The sequence below is a fragment of the Ambystoma mexicanum genome, chromosome 9, assembly GCF_040938575.1.
Source record: "Ambystoma mexicanum isolate Mex_15411 chromosome 9, UKY_AmexF1_1, whole genome shotgun sequence".
NCBI lineage: Eukaryota > Metazoa > Chordata > Amphibia > Caudata > Ambystomatidae > Ambystoma > Ambystoma mexicanum.
The window spans coordinates 375,255,667-375,272,814 of record NC_090931.1 but is presented as its reverse complement, the minus strand read 5'-3'; the positions used below and the strand labels follow the sequence as shown (position 1 = coordinate 375,272,814).

The 17,148-nt window shown below is 48.1% G+C and overlaps 1 protein-coding gene across 1 annotated transcript in view; it reads right to left on the bottom strand.

The window, feature by feature from the left end:
- Positions 1-17,148, bottom strand: part of LOC138489643 (4-hydroxyphenylpyruvate dioxygenase-like) — a 348,749-nt gene that overhangs the window by 316,820 nt on the left and 14,781 nt on the right. Inside the window, exon 2 of the mRNA XM_069617322.1 lies at positions 5,815-5,841. Within this exon, the coding sequence (XP_069473423.1) occupies positions 5,815-5,841 (27 nt within the window). The remainder of the gene's footprint in view (positions 1-5,814; positions 5,842-17,148) is intronic.

The window sequence follows — 17,148 nt, the reverse complement described above, 5'->3', positions numbered from 1 at the left end:
GCCCTTAAAGGTCTTAGAAGACCGCTCGGACTTCTTCTTCTTCTCGCCTGACGGGCTCTTTCCTTCCAGCCAGTTGGCGAGACGTTGATGGCGGTCCTTCATGGTCCGCTCCTACATATTGCCGCAAAACGCACAGTCCTTCTCCACGTGCGTCTTGTCCTCATGTAGGCAGTAAAGGCAAAGGGAGTGTTCGTCCTCCTTAAAGACATTCTGAAGCTGGCATCCAGGGCAGACCCTGAACAGCTTTCCGGGCGTCGAGCTTCCCTTCTCCTGGGCCATGTCCGAGATGGGCCTGAGAAACTTCTGGAGTCCTCCAAAAGCGTGGCTCGACGAAATCTTCACCCTTGAGGGGCGTAGACGAATCCGCCACGGGTCCCCGTTGATCGGATGAAGAAACGGTGGAGCTTGAGGCTCTTTTGACCGAAAAAAGAGAAATTTTTCTGAGAAAAAACGCGAAAAAAAGCACTAACGCTCAAGAGCAATAGCACGAGGATCCCAACACTTGAACGTGTGGTAAAAATCTGAAGATGGCTGCCAGAGGCGGGGCTTAGGGAGAGGGCAGTCATTGGCTGTGGTCAGTATGATGCAGAGATCAGTGATTGGTTACTACTACGAAAGACAGATCAGAAACGAAACTGATACTGATTTTTTCTTTACCGAGGATTCCCACCCTGACGACGGGGAATATTCATGAGCATGTGAATCCATGCCAGACCCCATGCTGGAGAAAGGTGTAAAAGCCAAGCGGATTAAGCGGGCAATATATTCCTTTTGAATGTGTCTTAAATATATACTTCACTATACATGGTTCAAGCTCTACTCCTCAAGTAGGAAAAAACATACGCATGCAGACATACACAAACATCCAACACACAGTGGCAGACATAAGCAGATTGTATGACTTTCTTCTACATGGTCCAACAACATTTCAAAATGCCATGTCTCCTTCATTTGAATGTTTTTTTCGACACTGAACCATGCCACCCTCGCGCCCTCCTTCCACTGCTGCCTCTCATTCTAAAGTGAAACATGCTGACCATCAGCCTCACAAACCTGAGCTTTTCTGCCATCTCTTGGCAAAACTGGTAAAGGTTTTGTCAAGTAATGCAGCTCACATTGTTTTGACATCTGTTAGTGTATTTAAAGTATATCTGTTCAAACCTAAAATAGGCACCCTAGAATTTTTCTTAATTCATAAGTACAACATTCCAGTCAAGTAACCTGGCTGTCTTTTCCTGATTGGCAAATTAGTTTGTTTCACATAAATAAAGAATTTCACTCTGGGATCCAACTGTTGTGGTAGACAGAATAGTCCTGCCCTTTAGACAAATTAAAGTGAAAGCCTGATGGGTATAAAGCAGAATTATGTGCTCTTTTCCAGGGATGTGTTTTACATTACATTTCAAATTTAAGAAATGTGCTTTTTGCAAGCATAAATTGAGCATACGCTGTGGAAACTACCAGTGGACTTCAGAAATCAATAGTTCAGGACACTTAAAAAGACTAAGGACGTAATTACGAGTTTGGTGGTATTGCCCGTGGAAATACTGGCAAACGGTGATACTGTTAATGCATGTGGTAAGCGTGCAGTTACTTTACGGGTCTGCATGATTCTGAGTCATGCACACCATTAGGTTATTCCTCATTTTGAAGTCTCACTTGTGTATATTTTTCTACCGCATGTGGTAATGACTGCATGTGGTAATTACCTCCACCCAAAGACAGGTGTTATACAAGTGTTTCATAAACAAAAGCCGTAGTTTGGTGGAGTTGCAAAACATGGGCCGCATTACGACCCTGGCGCTAAGTGGTTAACGGCGCCGTAAAAGGCTGCAGCGCGCCGTTAACCACTTAGCGCCTTACTACGAAGTCCCTTTGTGCGACCCGACCTGAACGGCTGGTCTAGACCAGCCGTTAAAGTAGGGACCCGCAAAGGGACACTCGAGGTAAGTACGGTACCGCAATTTGCGGTACCGTACTTACCGCCATCCCCAGTCCCATTGAGCCCTATGGGGCAAAAATGGGAATGGGGAAGGGCCAATGTTCAATGGGGAATTACCGCCCCGCCAACCTTGGAATGGGGTGGTAATTCCCCATTGAACATTGGCGGACTCGTTACAATACCGGCACCAACCATGGTGCTAATAGCGCCATGGTTTAGCGCCGGTGTTGTAATGAGGGCCATGGTATTCTGAAATACCAAAGGTTTTGCCACTACCGCCAAAGTGGTAATCAGGCCCTAAGTGAGAGTAAGGCAGAAGAGCAGAAAACAATACTATTGACAATTTAATTGGGCAGGGATGTGGAATCAACTTCTCAATTAATCAGCAGTACTTTATTTCGGTTTGTTGCCATAAAAGCAAAAATACATAAAAACAATCACAATTAAGAGTCTTGTCCTTGAAAACAGGTATAAAAATCAATCCAAATTCCAGTTCTTCCCCAGTTTTAAAAACATCATAGTCCAAATAGGCAATTCATTTTCCAGCTTTGGTAAACGTCGCACTCTTTATTCATTTGCTTATTGATTTTATTTTGGTTTATAATGAACGATATGAAATGACAGTGCAATCCTCAAGCACGCACAATGGAGGTGGGAACAAGCAAACAACAGCACCAGAATAAACATTTCACACTATAGTACTAAAAAAGCACATTCTTGGGCAGTGCTTTAAGTGGGGTAAGAAACTGAGGGGGGGCCCTCATTTGGGGGCGTGGCCTAAGACATGTAAGACATGATGGGCGTGGGCTAATTAGTGGGCGGGGCCTACCGCCTACAGACTTCAGTGACAGATCCTACTAAGTTTTACAGTGGTGGCATGGAATTTTTGTGACTCTAAGGCAGGCTTCAGGACAAAGCATGCAACACATTGGTCTGTCTATACAGTGGACTGGTAGGTGATTACTTTAATTGGACTCAGACCAATCCACTGAACTGACCGCTACTTGACTCTGACCAGCACTCTTGCTGGGACAACTCTTAGGTGAACCACCAGTGAAAGCAAGTGGCAGAGTGTAACACCATCACACAGCATCTGCTGACAATTTGGTGTTAAGTTACCATTCACAATTATTCAATTGTTACATTTCAACATTTTTCCATGTTGTGCTGTTTGCATGTTTTGTATTTCCCGGTGATGTCATTGTTATGGGAATTATTATTTTTGAAACTTGAAAAATCGTACACATCTCTTTGGTCACAGAATGTTGGCAAGTATGCGATCCTTCTCGCATGCGAGGGAACAAATAGTAGAAAGTTTGGAACAAAGAAAATAAATGCTCGCACGCATTTTCTTTCATTTATTGTCCTTGTTCCAAACATTCTGCTCTTTGTTTGGAACAAGGACAATAAATGAAAGAAAATGCGCGCGAGGCTCGCACGCATTTCCTTTCATTTATTTTCTCCGTTCCAAATTTTCTGCTGTTTGTTAAAAAGGAAAATAAATGAAAGAAAATGCGTGCATGCGTGCCTCAGATGGTGGTCGTCGTCGCAGAATCCAGTGGCAATGCAGGTAAGATATGTCGAACCCTCCCGGACTCTAACTTCCTCTGGTCAGTGTTGCCAACTCCTCAATGAAGAAAGTAGCTATTGGCTCCCCTAGAAGTCGCCAGAAGTAGCTAGATGACGTCACTGCCTAATTTGCATAATTACCTCCTCTTTCCCCCTGCGATTTATGGCTTTTACTGTGGCCCCCTCCCCTTTTAACACCTCCCTTTTAAGTTATCAGTGTGTTTTACTGTGGCCCCCTCCCCTTTTAACACCTCCCTTTTAAGTTATTAGTGTGTTTTTACATTACTCCCGTTAGAAAACGGGCGAACGACCACACTTTTTTCAATTGGTTTGGAAACTTGCATAAATGAGCAAGTCTCCAAACCAATTGAAAAAAGTAGCTAGATTTCTCGCTAGCCGCTTTTTTATGAAAAAGTCGCTAGGGGGGCGTACTTTCTCGCTAAATATAGCGAGAAAGTCGCTAGGTTGGCAACACTGCCTCTGGTAACCCTTGCGAGGGGTTGCCAGAGGAAGTTAGTTTCCAAGGTGCTCTTCTGGCAGCACTGCAGCAGGCAGCTGTGACTGGCAGAAGTGTCAGCCAGTCACAGCGTCACTCAAGCTGTGACTGGCTGGCAAGTCTGTCAGTCACAGGCTTGCCTGACTCTGCCATGCCTGACCTCTTGATGGGCGGCCGGCGGCTCATCTCCCGTCGCGTCCGTGGCGGGAGATGCACCCGCCGTGGCTTGGTGGGATCGGTGGGCCCCGGCAGGGCCCTGGCTCAGTCTCACTTTTTGGAGACTGCCGGGGCCCGGCCCCGGCAGGCCTCGGCCCACTTTAAGCACTGTTCTTGGGAATGGTACAAACATTAAGAACAACACAGACGTACAATGGACAAGCAAAGTCAGGAGATCGAGGGGAGCGGCAAGAGTAAGAACGCAGGTCTCTGGTCAGCAGAGACAGACTTGATTCGCCAAAAGCTTGCCTTATCTTGCCCATGCCAATTTGGGCTTATTTGACTACTTGTTTGACAAGGCAAAGCCCAATGAGGCTCGGAAGATCTTGTCCGTCAGTGCAATGTGCATCTGATCCTTGGACATTTTGTGGGTCTTCAATGCTCAATTGTGTTCAGGGTTTATTGTTGGTCTGGACAATACCAACTGGGCTCTACATCTGTCATTAGTCTGAGCAATTACCAATGGAATGCATGATATATTGTTGGTCTTGGCTGCGTCTGGTGGAATTTACGCTCAATTGTAGAAAAGGGCCATAACCAATGGAAGTTAAAATGATCGTTGTGTTTGGGCATTGCATCTATCATTGACCGGCAAAGGAAATGGCCAGTGGGCCTCATGATTTATTGTTTGTGGACATTGCCCAATTTTGAATGAAAATGATCTCCTAGGGCACTTGGGATCTTTGAATGGGGTTTGGGCACTACCATGAATGTGGGTGATATTCCAAGGGTCATATTATATGTTGTTCAAGATAAGTCTCAATAAGCTTCATGGTCTTTCTCAGGTCAGGATTGTGCCTGAGGGGTTTAGGGCCCCTTACTTTCCAAGATAGCATCCGATGCAGCTCTGGGTCTATTGGCTGTCTAAGTAATCACTGGTGCAGTTGTTGAAGGCACTGCACCTGAATCTCATGAAACAAAGGTAATGACTGATAAGGTTCAGGATGTATTGTTGATAAGGGCAATGATGAATGGGTCGTGCATGAGTGCTGATTGTTAAAGACGGATTGGTATGATTTGACCAGGGCATAATTGTTCATGGTGGAATTGACTATAGTTAATTTTGCCACAAACCCAATTTTGCTGCGGCAAAGTCCTACAAATCCACCCCCCCTCGAACCGCTCAATACTTCCCTATCCTCCCCCACTTACCTTTCAGAGTCTGCTTTACATCTGAACCTGCAGCGTCATTTCCTTTCCTGCAATGCGGGTTAAAACTGTTGCCGCAGGGTCCCTTTTATTTTAAAGTCCCTGCTTCCAATGTCCCAGAAGCAGAGGACACTCCCACAACCCCTGTTCCCATTATAATGAGCGGGGGGCACCTCTGCAACCCCTGTTCACCTTGTTCGCTATAATGGAACATATGGTTGCACAATCTTTTCGTACAGCCTAAATTCAGTCAACTGGGCCATACAGTAAAACGTTTTCGGTCCAATTGGCCAATTCCTTAAAGACCTGTGGCATAGCCATACGTAAGATAGTATAATACCCATTCCTCCCCACCCTCTCACTTATATCCTGAAATGTACTTCAATAGAAATGTCTCAGGTGCAAAATCCTTTACTATCAGAACGTTAGTAAATCCATTTACCTTCTCTCCTTTGTCTGTGTAGGATGTCTGCAAAAAAGAATGAAAGTTTCTTTAGGAAAAAAGCAAATGTAAATAAACACTGCATGACCAATCAGTAAAATCAAGAACACACGTTTCTTTCATCTTAAATCTCTTTTTATATAAGGGGGTAGTGTAGCTTTGAATTTTTAAATGTAGGTCAGATACCCTGGAACATTTTTAGCCAACAGGTTTGTGTGCACTGTCTCCCTCTCACAATCTTCAGGCACCAACTACCATCATCTTCCTAAAGACAAAAGTGCTACGTGCAATAATAAAATGTTTCTATAGGGAAATGGAAAGTACAGATTACCAATGGGTAGATGAAGGGTAGTTTTCTGTCTTGCGTTAAAAATACCACTGAGCAATATACATCACACATACTTTGTGATCTCCTCCAAGCTACTAGTTGTTCGGGGCACCACTGTTTAGAACATCTCTGAAAGCAGTTCCCTCAGATGGATTGCAGTGTTGAGAAAGGAATCCTTGGGGGGGTGCTGTTGAGCAGCCAGCAAGATGGCCGCTTAGCTTATAAGCTCCGTGGCCCGTGTGCTACATATCCGTTACGATCAGCGGTGCTTTGTGCTTGCGGGAGCCGAGACCACAGGCATTCTACTGCCCACCGCCTCTGCTGCATCCTGCCCGGTTTTCGGGCGAAAACGGACCTCTGAGGTCACTCTGCCGCCGTTGGAGGCCTGCGGGCCGCGCTACATCATCTGAGGCCCATCCCCCCATTGGCCGCGGGGGTTGCTTGCCTGTGGCTTGGGCGCGCCAGCCTGGGGCTCTGACATCGCCCCCCTTCTACGCCCTCCCTCTCGGGACTAAACTGCCGGCGGCTCCTGTGCGGCGCTTTCAGCTTTCAGCCACGGCCCGCTCCCCCCTCGGGGAGCGTCGGATCTCTAGATCTCCCGGCACGGCTCCTTTCGCCGTCTGCTCCTGCCCGGGGGTGAGGACACGCTGGGACGTGGTGGGGGCTGCCGGAGCGGCCCCCGCACTACCTCCTCCTGTGGACTCCATCTTGCGGCCTCTCCGACCGTTCTTCCTGGTCCCCCGTTGCGGCTCGGGCCGGGGCTGCACTGGGCCCTCCCCGTGTCGGCGACACTTTCATCTGCGTCCCGCTCCTCCAGTGGAGTGGGCCGTGCCCCGCGCCGGGCTGTCGCGGATCTCTCGCCGCCCACCCCCTGCCCTTGGGTGGGAGCGACGGTGCAGGCCCCGTGCGGGCATAGAGAACTCTGGGACACTGCGGGGGCCGCTGGAGCGCCCCCCGCACTGATACCATCAGAGCACGCCGGCTCCGCCGCCCGCTACACAGCTCTCCTGCGGCGGCTGGGACGGGTGGCTGTGCCGAGGCCTCCCCGTCGCTGGCTCCGGCTGGGGTCCTGGATATTACCTTTGCAGATCGGAAGCCTGCTTTGGACTGGATGTGCACCCACTCTGCGGTCTGTTGGGCCCCGAGGTGAGGAGTGGGTATTAACTGGCTACAGTGCACTGCGCCCATCTGCTCTGCCTTATCCCTGGCCTTCGCCTGTTCTTTTCATGAAAATGTAATCGTCCCCCAGGCTAACCGGTTTCCCCTGTGACTTCTCTCCTTTTGCTGGTGCCGCCCTGCACTACCTTCATCTCCTCAATCTACGTGCCTACTACCCACGCACCACTCTGCTCTTCAATACTTGCCCCCCTCTGCCTGACCCCCCTGGCTCAGGGTCGGGCGCTACTGAGTGCTGTCCCCCTGGACCATACTCCCACCCTGATTCTTGGCTCGCCCCCTGGAAGTGGGATCATACCCCCAGAGCACATAAGTTTGGGGTGGACCTTTGCTTCTTCCTCCCAGGTAGATACCGACCCATCACTGACTACGGGCCCTGATCCTTTCTAAACCCCCTGGCCCCCATTGCTGCCTTTCAACGAAGCGCTCGCTGTTCTTATCAAGGCGCCCCCTAAGATGTCCGGCAAAGCACGTGGGGCAAACAAGGCTGGAGCATTGGACAAGTTTGCCAAAGCCCTAGCCAAGCAGGACCAAGCTGGGGCTGCCCTTCTGCAGGACGAATCGGATGCATCCGCATGTCCTCCTCAGCCCGACCTCACATCAATCATGGAGTCTTTGGCCAAGAACTTTGCGTCATTTCACGAAAAATTAGATGATATAAATGCCAATGTAGCCTCCCTGCGCACCAAACTGGACTAGCATGGCACTAGGCTGGTTGAGGCCAACACCAGGATTGGGGCCACCGAGGATGAGGTGCATGTGCTCCAGAATACGGTCTCTGACTTGGTGCGAGATATGAAGCAGGTCAAGGCGAAGTGCGATGATTTGGAGTCCAGATCCCGCAGGAATAATATTTGCATCGTAGGGGTTCCCGAGACAACCCTTAAGGGCAAAATGGAGCCTGCAGTCGAGACCCTTCTGAGGGATCTTCTGGGGGATCCACAACTCTCCCCGTTCTTTACCATCGAGCGCACCCATCGCTCACTGGCCCCTCGCCCCAAGCCGGGTGACTTCCCTAGACCGATTATAGCCAAGGTTCTCAGCTTTAGAGATAGAGACCACATCCTACGGCTGGCCCGTGAAAGAGGAGAACTGAGACTTGAGTCCCAGGTTATCCGCATCTTCCCTGACTTCTCTGTTAATGTTCAATTGGAGCGCAGGCAATTCAACGGTGTGAAAAAAATGCTCAGAGAGAGGAGGGTGGAATATGCCATGTTATTCCCTGCTAGGCTGAAGCTCACCCACCGTAACAAACTGTGCTTTTTCACTGTCCCTGAAGAGGCGGTGAAATGTATTGAGTCACATATTCCTGTTCCAAGCCCCAAGGGTGATCCAGTTGAGGAGGGCTGAGCCGGCCTGTCATGCACCTATTACTTGTGGCATTGCGGTACTACTACCGCACCTGTTATTTGCAATTTCCTTGTAATCTCATTTAGCCTTTTCCTCGTGTAATCTCCTACAGTCGTAACTCATGGTGAAATTTCATGAAGTGCATCAGGGGACATTGCTGTATGGTTTACTGAATATGGTACCTGTAATTGGATCCTTTTCCTGCAGCCCCTGCTCACTATATCCTACTGTGTAGTCTCCTCCAAGAACTCAACTTAGGCACCGCTGTACGCTATTTGGTGCACTCCACCGTTCAACTATCTTAACCAGGCTCACGGCAGCAGCTAGCCCCGCTGCAGTTGCAATGCCTTGTTTGGCTTCTTTAGTTCAGTGGCTGTTCCCCTGTTTGGTTTGGGGACTGGTCCAGCCCCGTTGGGCTGGGCGCAAAAGCCATGTGACTCTGGGTGGGTCCTTGGGCACTGCTATGTTGGGGGTGGCAGTGAGGGAGGGGGGAGGGGTTGTTGTGGGATGTTATAAAAACAAAAATGGCAAGATAGCGGCAGCCTTTGGTATTACACATTTGGTTGCTGTACAAGTGACCTACTCTCACTTGACAAGGTATGACACGCATTACTCGGATCCCCCCTAAATAGTTACTGAATGGCCATTAGGCTAATGTCCTGGAATATCAGAGGGCTCAGCAACTACACGAAGGCACGTAAGGTCATGGCTTATGTCCAGAGGCAAGGGGTCAAAGTACTTTTATTACAAGAAACCCACGCCCTCGCTCCATTATCGTCCTCTCTTGCCCCGTCATGGGGCCCCAACAGATATTACACTTCGTTCTCCTCACAATCCAGAGGTGTCCTCACCTTGATTCACAAGTCCTTGAAGTTCTCCCTTCGCACCAGCCACATAGATGTCCAGGGTAGATATGTGATCCTACACTGTTTCCTTGCCAATGTGGAGTGCCTTCTGGTCAACACATATGCCCCGTGCATTGATACACCTGATTTTTTCGACCACATCCTCGACATTCTCCTTGCCTATGTTGGGGTTCCCATCATTTGGGATGGGGACATGAATCTCATCCTTGACGCCGACCTTGACAGATCCGGTGCGGCACCCAGAACATTGTCCAGGGCCGCTCGCCGCCTTCATGCACATATGCTGTCTGCTGGTCTCGTGGATGCCTGGAGGGTACTTCATCCAATGTCGAAGAAGTTTACATTCTACTCCTCTGTCCACGATAGCCACTCCAGGATTGATCTCTTCCTTCTCTCTGCTGGGCTCATGGGCAAAACTCTCACCACTCAGATTCTCCCTCGCACATTCTCTGATCACTCCCCGATCACCTTGGATATTGCCTTGCACCCGGCCCTCCCTCAGCACTATAACTGGAGGTTTAAGTCTGACGCACTACACAATATAGTCTTTAAGGCTGACATCCTTGCAGATATTACCTCGTTTTTTGATTGCCACAAACGCCATGATACAACGGACGGGGTGAGATGGGAGGCCTTTAAGGTTTTTATTAGGGGCATGTGCATCTCCAGGGAGGCTGGGGTCCTGAAAGATATCAGAAACTCTCTGCGCCGTTCGGAGTCCAGACTTGGGGAGCCGGAGCGCGAGTATGCGGCCACCCCCTCCTCACCCAAACTGGAGCAGATTAGAGCTGAACTAGACAACTTCGAGTCCCTCGCCCAAAGCGAGATAAGATACCTTGCTCGCCCTATTGCTGCCCGTAAGTATGGTGAGGGGGAGAGACCAGGCCCCACCCTTGCCCACCTTGTTCGGACTGAGGGAGGTAGAGCCTGAATTGATAGTATTATTGGCAACGACGGAGTGCGGCATTGGTCCGACCGGCCCATTCTTGAGACCTTTGCAGATTTTTATGCAACCCTTTATGCCCAGAAACCAGAGCACAGCCGCAGGAACTGGATGACCTCCTTGACCGCATTCCAATGTCCCTTGTCTCCTCAGCCACCAAAGAACAACTAGATGCTCCTTTTACCCTTGATGAGATCACCACTGTCATTTCAGCCCTCCCTAAGGGGAAAGCCCCTGGTCCGGACGGCCTGACCGCCGAGTTCTATCAGGAACATGTTGCTCTACTGGCTCCGCGTCTCCATGAGGTTTGGGAGGAGTCGATGCGCCTTACCACCCTCCCCCGGTCCCTGCATGAGGCTGTTTTACCGTGCTTCCTAAACCGGGTAAGCCTCTGGATGAATGCGGCTCATATAGACCTCTATCCCTTATCAATACCGATACTAAGATCTATGCCAAAATCATAGCAAACAGATTCCTCCCTATCATGAAATTCCTGATTCACCCGGACCAGAGTGGATTTGTTCCTGCTCGGTCCACCGCCTTAAACATTCGGCGGCTATTTAATGTCATGTCTAGAATTGACCCCCAAGCCAACGCAGTGGCCCAAAAAGCGTTCGACATGGTCTTGTGGCAATACCTGTGGGCGGTGCTGGAGAAGATGGGGATTGGCCCATACATGATGTCCTGCATTAAACTTCTATACACTGACCCGGTGGCCAGAGTCCTGGTTAACTTTCACCTTTCAGCTCCTTTCTCCCTCCACAGAGGGACACGGCAGGGGTGCCCTTTCTCTCCCCTTCTATTCGCGATGGCCATCAAGCCCATGGCTGATAGTGTACGAAACAACCACGTGCGCAAAGGGATTCGCCTGCGGGATACTCCCGCAATTATATCACTTTATGCTGACGATGTGCTTTTGTATATCAGGGACCCCTCAGTTCACCTCGACCCGATCATGCGTGAAATTATTAAAATTGGTACATTCTCGGGCTTCACCATAAATTACTCTAAATCAGAAATCTTTCCCCTTACTCCTGATACCTCCCAACCTGCGTGCGAATTCCCTCTCAAATGGGCTCCCGAGGGCATCAAATACTTGGGGGTCCAGGTGTCCCTCTCAAAATCCTCCCTATTGACTGATAATTATGGGGCTGCCGCAAAATACGCTCATGCCAGGTTTGAAAAATGGCGTAACCTTTCCCTCTCGCTCTCATGGAGAATGTCGCTAATAAAAATGATTATCGTTCCTAAACTACTATATGTGTTTACTAATGTTCCACTCTGGCCCGGGAAACAATACTTTGCTGATCTGCACTCTGAGTGCGCCCGCTTTCTTTGGCATTCTGGTGCTGTGCGCAGAAAGTGGCAGCATATGACCCTACCATACGAGAGGGGTGGCTTCAATGCAGCTGACATTGCTCAGTATTGGATAGCCGCCCAGGCCCAACATGCTACATACTGGTAACACCACCAGGAACCCCCCCCCCCAGCATGTTAAACTTGAAATCCTTGCGACTGAGGAGGTGAATGTCATGTCCTTGATCCTGTTTCACGCATATCGCATGCAGGCCCTTGCTGACCCAGTGGCCTCCACTGTTAGGGCGTGGTGGCAGATACTGACGCCTGGTTCTTGCTCCCCCCATACTACAAATGGCTTCCCCTCTGGTCTTTCCGCAGTCTCGCCCCCACTCAGGATCAGCTGCTCATACGCCACGGGTCGGACTTGGGATACCGATCATTCTCCGACCTCTTCCCTGATGGAAAATTCATCACCCCAGATACGTGGAGGCCAGGGCACTCCGGGTCCCCTCTTGAGCTGCTGCAATATTTCCGTATTAGGGCGGCAGTCCAGGACATGTGGCCTTCGTACCCGAACGAACCCCCCCGATGTCCGCTATATAGCCAATTCCGCTGGTGGTAGGGGTATTGTATCCTCCTTGTATAAAATGCTGATGGCCCGGCCCGCTGAACCGCCCCGCACTGTTCGTGATGCCTGGAGTCGGGATCTAGGATTAGACATCACAGATGATATCTGGTCCAGTGTGTACGCACAATTGCAAAGTCTCATTTAATTCTAGAATTAGATGTATCCAATACAAGCTGCTCAATCGCCTGTACTACACCCCTTATGTGATTGGGAAATTTGCCCGGGATCTTCTCCACCCCTGTCAGAGATGTAGAGCTGAAGAAGCGGACCACTCACACATGTTCTGGTCCTGTGAAGCATTGGCCCCGTTCTGGAAAGCGGTGCTTGAGACCCTCTCTGAAATCGTAGGGTTTTGCGTAGACCCTGAACCCCTGTCTCTCTTGTTTGGGCTCTGGGACGGGGCTGAGGCGAAACGGGTGGCTAAATTTTTTAATGTGGCGGCGAGCATGGCCAAGAAATGCATTCTGCAATGCTGGAAGCGCAGATCCCCCCCTTCCCTGTTAATGTGGCTGAAGGCCCTCACCTGGACGCAATCCTGCGAAGAAGACTATATTAACTTGCTCCCTGCCAATGCTCGCCCTAAATACATATGGACAGAGTTCTGTAGCTACTTGAACAGTAAGGTGGACTTAGAGCTCTTATCATCCCCTCCTTCCCCCACCCTGGGAGCGGATAACTCTACATGATGTATGCCTTCACTGTAATCTATCTCTGGTGGGTCTCTATCGGACCTTCTGTAGAACATATGGTTCATCATTCACGATTGTACATGCAATGTGTGTCTTTGTTGTAATGTGTGTGGTACTGGCTGCTACTTCTTGCCAATAAAGAAAAGTTTAAAAGAGAAAGGAATCCTTACTAAGCGATTGGGCATTCTCCCCAGTGTCAAAATCCCCACTATATGCAAAAGCCAGATAGGATATGTGTAACTAACTATCTTGCACAAATCTATGATGGAAGGGTGCTTGGCAAGGTAGGAGATGCTACATTGGACATTGTGGATTGGCAATTCATCATTTCAGACTTCACTAACATTTCTTGCAAATGTTGTACATAACAGTTGTGACGAGGTGCCTTGTCAGGTTCTGAGGAGGCGCACTGGGAGAGGTACCATCCCAAGCCAGTCAATGCCGAGCTCGGGGATGTATCGGGAGGACCCGTAGTCATCAATGTTGGTCCCCGAGACATGTCAGGGGGTAGCCACAATGCCTTATTGCGGGCCAGTCCCGGGGATCTACACTCCTTTTTTTTATTAGCATTAGCTTCAAAAGAAGCTTTTTACCAGTTACAGTTTCAATTTTACAAAAAAAGAAAATAATTCCTTAACGATAAAAGCATATGATACAACCATTTCAACCAATTGCTACAGAAAGAAAAGAAGGAGGAAGATAAGAGAAGAACAGAAGAAAGAAAAAGGCTACAACCAAACAGAATTAGCGGCTCCTGCTGTCCAATTATACAAAAAGTAAACTTCTTTGTCACTTCTCTCCTTCAAGCTTTTTGAAGATGATTGATACCATCTCTAACAAGGCAAAAGTTACAGATAGCCTTGAACCCTGTAGCAATTGTAACCAAACATCTTTCTTTGTTAGAGTTTGATTGTTTACAAAAAATCTGCCTAATAGGTTACATCGAATGTCCTTAATACCCTGGAAGCTCATGATGAGGTGGCGAAGTGTTTTCATTGGGTGGCCACAGAGCCGGCATTTATAGTCTCTCCTACTTTTCAGTTTCCTGGCTTCAAGAATTTCTTTAGTCAGAAAGATGTTAAAGCGAGGTATTAGAAATTGCTGTCACAACACAGCCGAAGGAAACTTACTCAACTACAAGGGAGTCAAACCACGCTTGTTTAGAGCTACACAGTATTTTTCATAAAGTTTGGTGACTGCGCCAGCTCCGAGGACTCGATCCAGTCATACTCATACAGCCGTTTTTTCACAAGATCTGGATTTTCAATGAGTAGTTTCTCTGTAGTGTCGATTGAGTCCAACAACCCCAAGCATTTGGTGCTCCATTCAACAAGTCAAGGCTCTTTTTCTGTTTTAAGTGCCTGACCCAGCACCCCAAATGTGCTGTCAGGTGGAGGCAGTAAACATTTGCAATAAAAGGATAGGGTTTTCCAGCTGACATAAGTGATGAGAGAAGTCAGTCCAAACTCTTTCCTTATCACCGCCATAGGCATACAGTTTGGGAGGTTAAGTACAGCTATCCAGAATAGACCCTCCAGAATTTGTCATATTTTCCAACTCAGCCCCGTAGGTCACAATAGGAGCTACCTTCATGGTGTAAAAACGGAGCAAGGGTGCCAATGTAAATTTGCAATATCTGTGTTTGATAGTCTTGCCTGGGCTGTTAGCATCTTCAGTTTTCGCCTCAGCACTACTTCTCTTGGGGCTTCACTATGGCTTGCGTTGATCGGTATACCCAAGTAGAGCACTTCTGTTGTCTCTCGAATCTGGTCTCCGTTTATGTGCCAACCCTTGAACTTCATGGATTTGCACCTTGACTTCCCCAAAATGAGCACCGGTGATTTAGTAGCATTAACTCTTAGAACGTTGGAAGACAGAAAAAGTGCCAAGGCATCCAATTGGCGCTGAAGCCCAATTGGGGTTTCATCCAAAAGAATGACATCATCTGCATACAACAATCTATTCATTGGGGAGCCTGCGATACATGGAGGAAAACACCTAATTTCCGTAAAGGCGTCACCCATGTCAGAAATATACAATTTAAAGATAGCTGGGGTTAATCGGCACCCTTGCTGAAGGCCCACTCCTGTTTTAATAGGGTTTGACATGTCACCCTTTTGGTTTAGTTTGATCTGTATACTTGTGTTGTTGTGAAGGACCTCCATAGCCTCGCGTATGTCAGCAGGACAACCCCAGTCCTTTAAATTCTGCCAAAGCTTCTCTCTATTGACTGAGCCAAAGGCTTGTGACAAGTCCACTGATGCAAGTTATACATTTTACTGTTCTTTTTTACAGTTCTCAATTTCAGGTAGGTGATTAGAAAAAGGTTCAACGATGTAGTAATTCCTTTTCAAACCCAGCTTGCCAGCCGTCCCGATGTTTGGCGTCCCAACTCCAGGCCGTGAAATGATTCAAGATCAAGGCCACAAAAAGCTTCCCAATAACATCCAAGAGGGTGATAGGTCTGTAATGTGTTGCCACAGACCTATCACTCTTCTTAAAGATCGATACAATGATAGATATCGTCCAAGTAGCCAGGATGCTACGTTTTGTTTTCACCAATAGAAATAGGCGATGTAAAAAAGTTGCCCATTCCTCTGGATGTTGTTTTAATGTCAAGTTCGTAAGGCCATCAGGACCTGCGGCTCTGGAGTTGCTCGATGATCTAATTAGAGCAAGGATATCCTCCCTTTCAGTTTCAAACTCCCAGTTTAAACATGGGTTTTATACAGCCTTCATAGCTTGTGAGTTGGGCTTTGAGAAAAGCTTGGTGAAGTGGTCCATCCAATCCTTCACTGAAATAGGGTTGGTGATGAGACTCTGCTGCGGGCCATCCAACATGTTAAAGATTTGCCACATTTCCCTCGAGTTTTTGGATGCAACCAATTCCAGCATATGTTCCGCATTTTATTGCATTAGGGATTGTCTGTGCTGCTTCAACCAGTTATTGTACCCTGTCCTAGTTTTCATGACAGCCGCATACAATACCAGGGAAGGATTTTTCTTATGCGCTCTTTGTGTCTTTTTTAGTTCCCTTTTTCTTATGTCAACTTCATGGTCGAAATTATATTTGTGGCGAAAACCCCTGGATCTTTCTGGGCCAGATTTTTCACTGTAGATGGCCAAGACTGCGTATAATCTATGTCTTCCGGCCTGCCATTGTCTCTTAGATCTCTTGATAATCTAGTTACATGTTTACTCAGTAATCTCAATCAATTCCTTCCTGGCTGTACTTCCAGGGCATCTCCGTCTAGAGAAAACTTTGTAGTCATACCCAATTTGAGGCTTCATTTCAGCATGTTGTGGTCGCTCTGTGGGGTTTCCATGACCGTCAAAGCCACTACTATGGAATTAAAGTTATCGGAGGCAAGGAAATAGTCTAGAATGTTGGATTCAGACCCTCTCATCCAGGTGGGGTTTGGCAGAGTATCCCCCGGTGTTATGCCATTTAATAATGAGATATTTCTCTTCTGGAACTCCTTCCTAAATGACAGTCCTCGCTTTTCAACTTCTTGTAAGTTACTTGCATAATGATTTATGAGAGCACAACAATTATTGAAACAGTGAATGTTTAAATCCACACATAGGATCACGTTCAAGTTGGAGTTGTCAATCAAAGCAGCGTCAACCTCCTCCAACAACTGGTCCATGAAGTTCTTGGCTTCTGGGTCGTTGCAATTCCAGTAAAGATTACACAAAAGGATCCGCCTCATGGCATCCTTTTCGCCGGTTTGATATGCCAGCAGGTTGACCTGGATTAATGATGAAATGTTCTTTGTCCAGGCTACTCTTAGGCTGCAACTTTCCTTAATTGCAGTCAATAGGCCCGCCATTGGTCTACCCTTTGGTCCTTTTGTTGCTGGGTTGATGAGGACAACAAAACCCATAATGGTTGGTTGGACACGCAGCCACGTCTCCTGGAGACAAATGACATCAAAGTCTCCAAATCGGATGCTGCCTTCTCCCAGTAGATGTTTAAAGTCACACGTGTTCCAACAGCCCAAATGGACAAAGAGCTGGGGGTGGATTTCCTGGGCTCACGCATTATGTTCTTC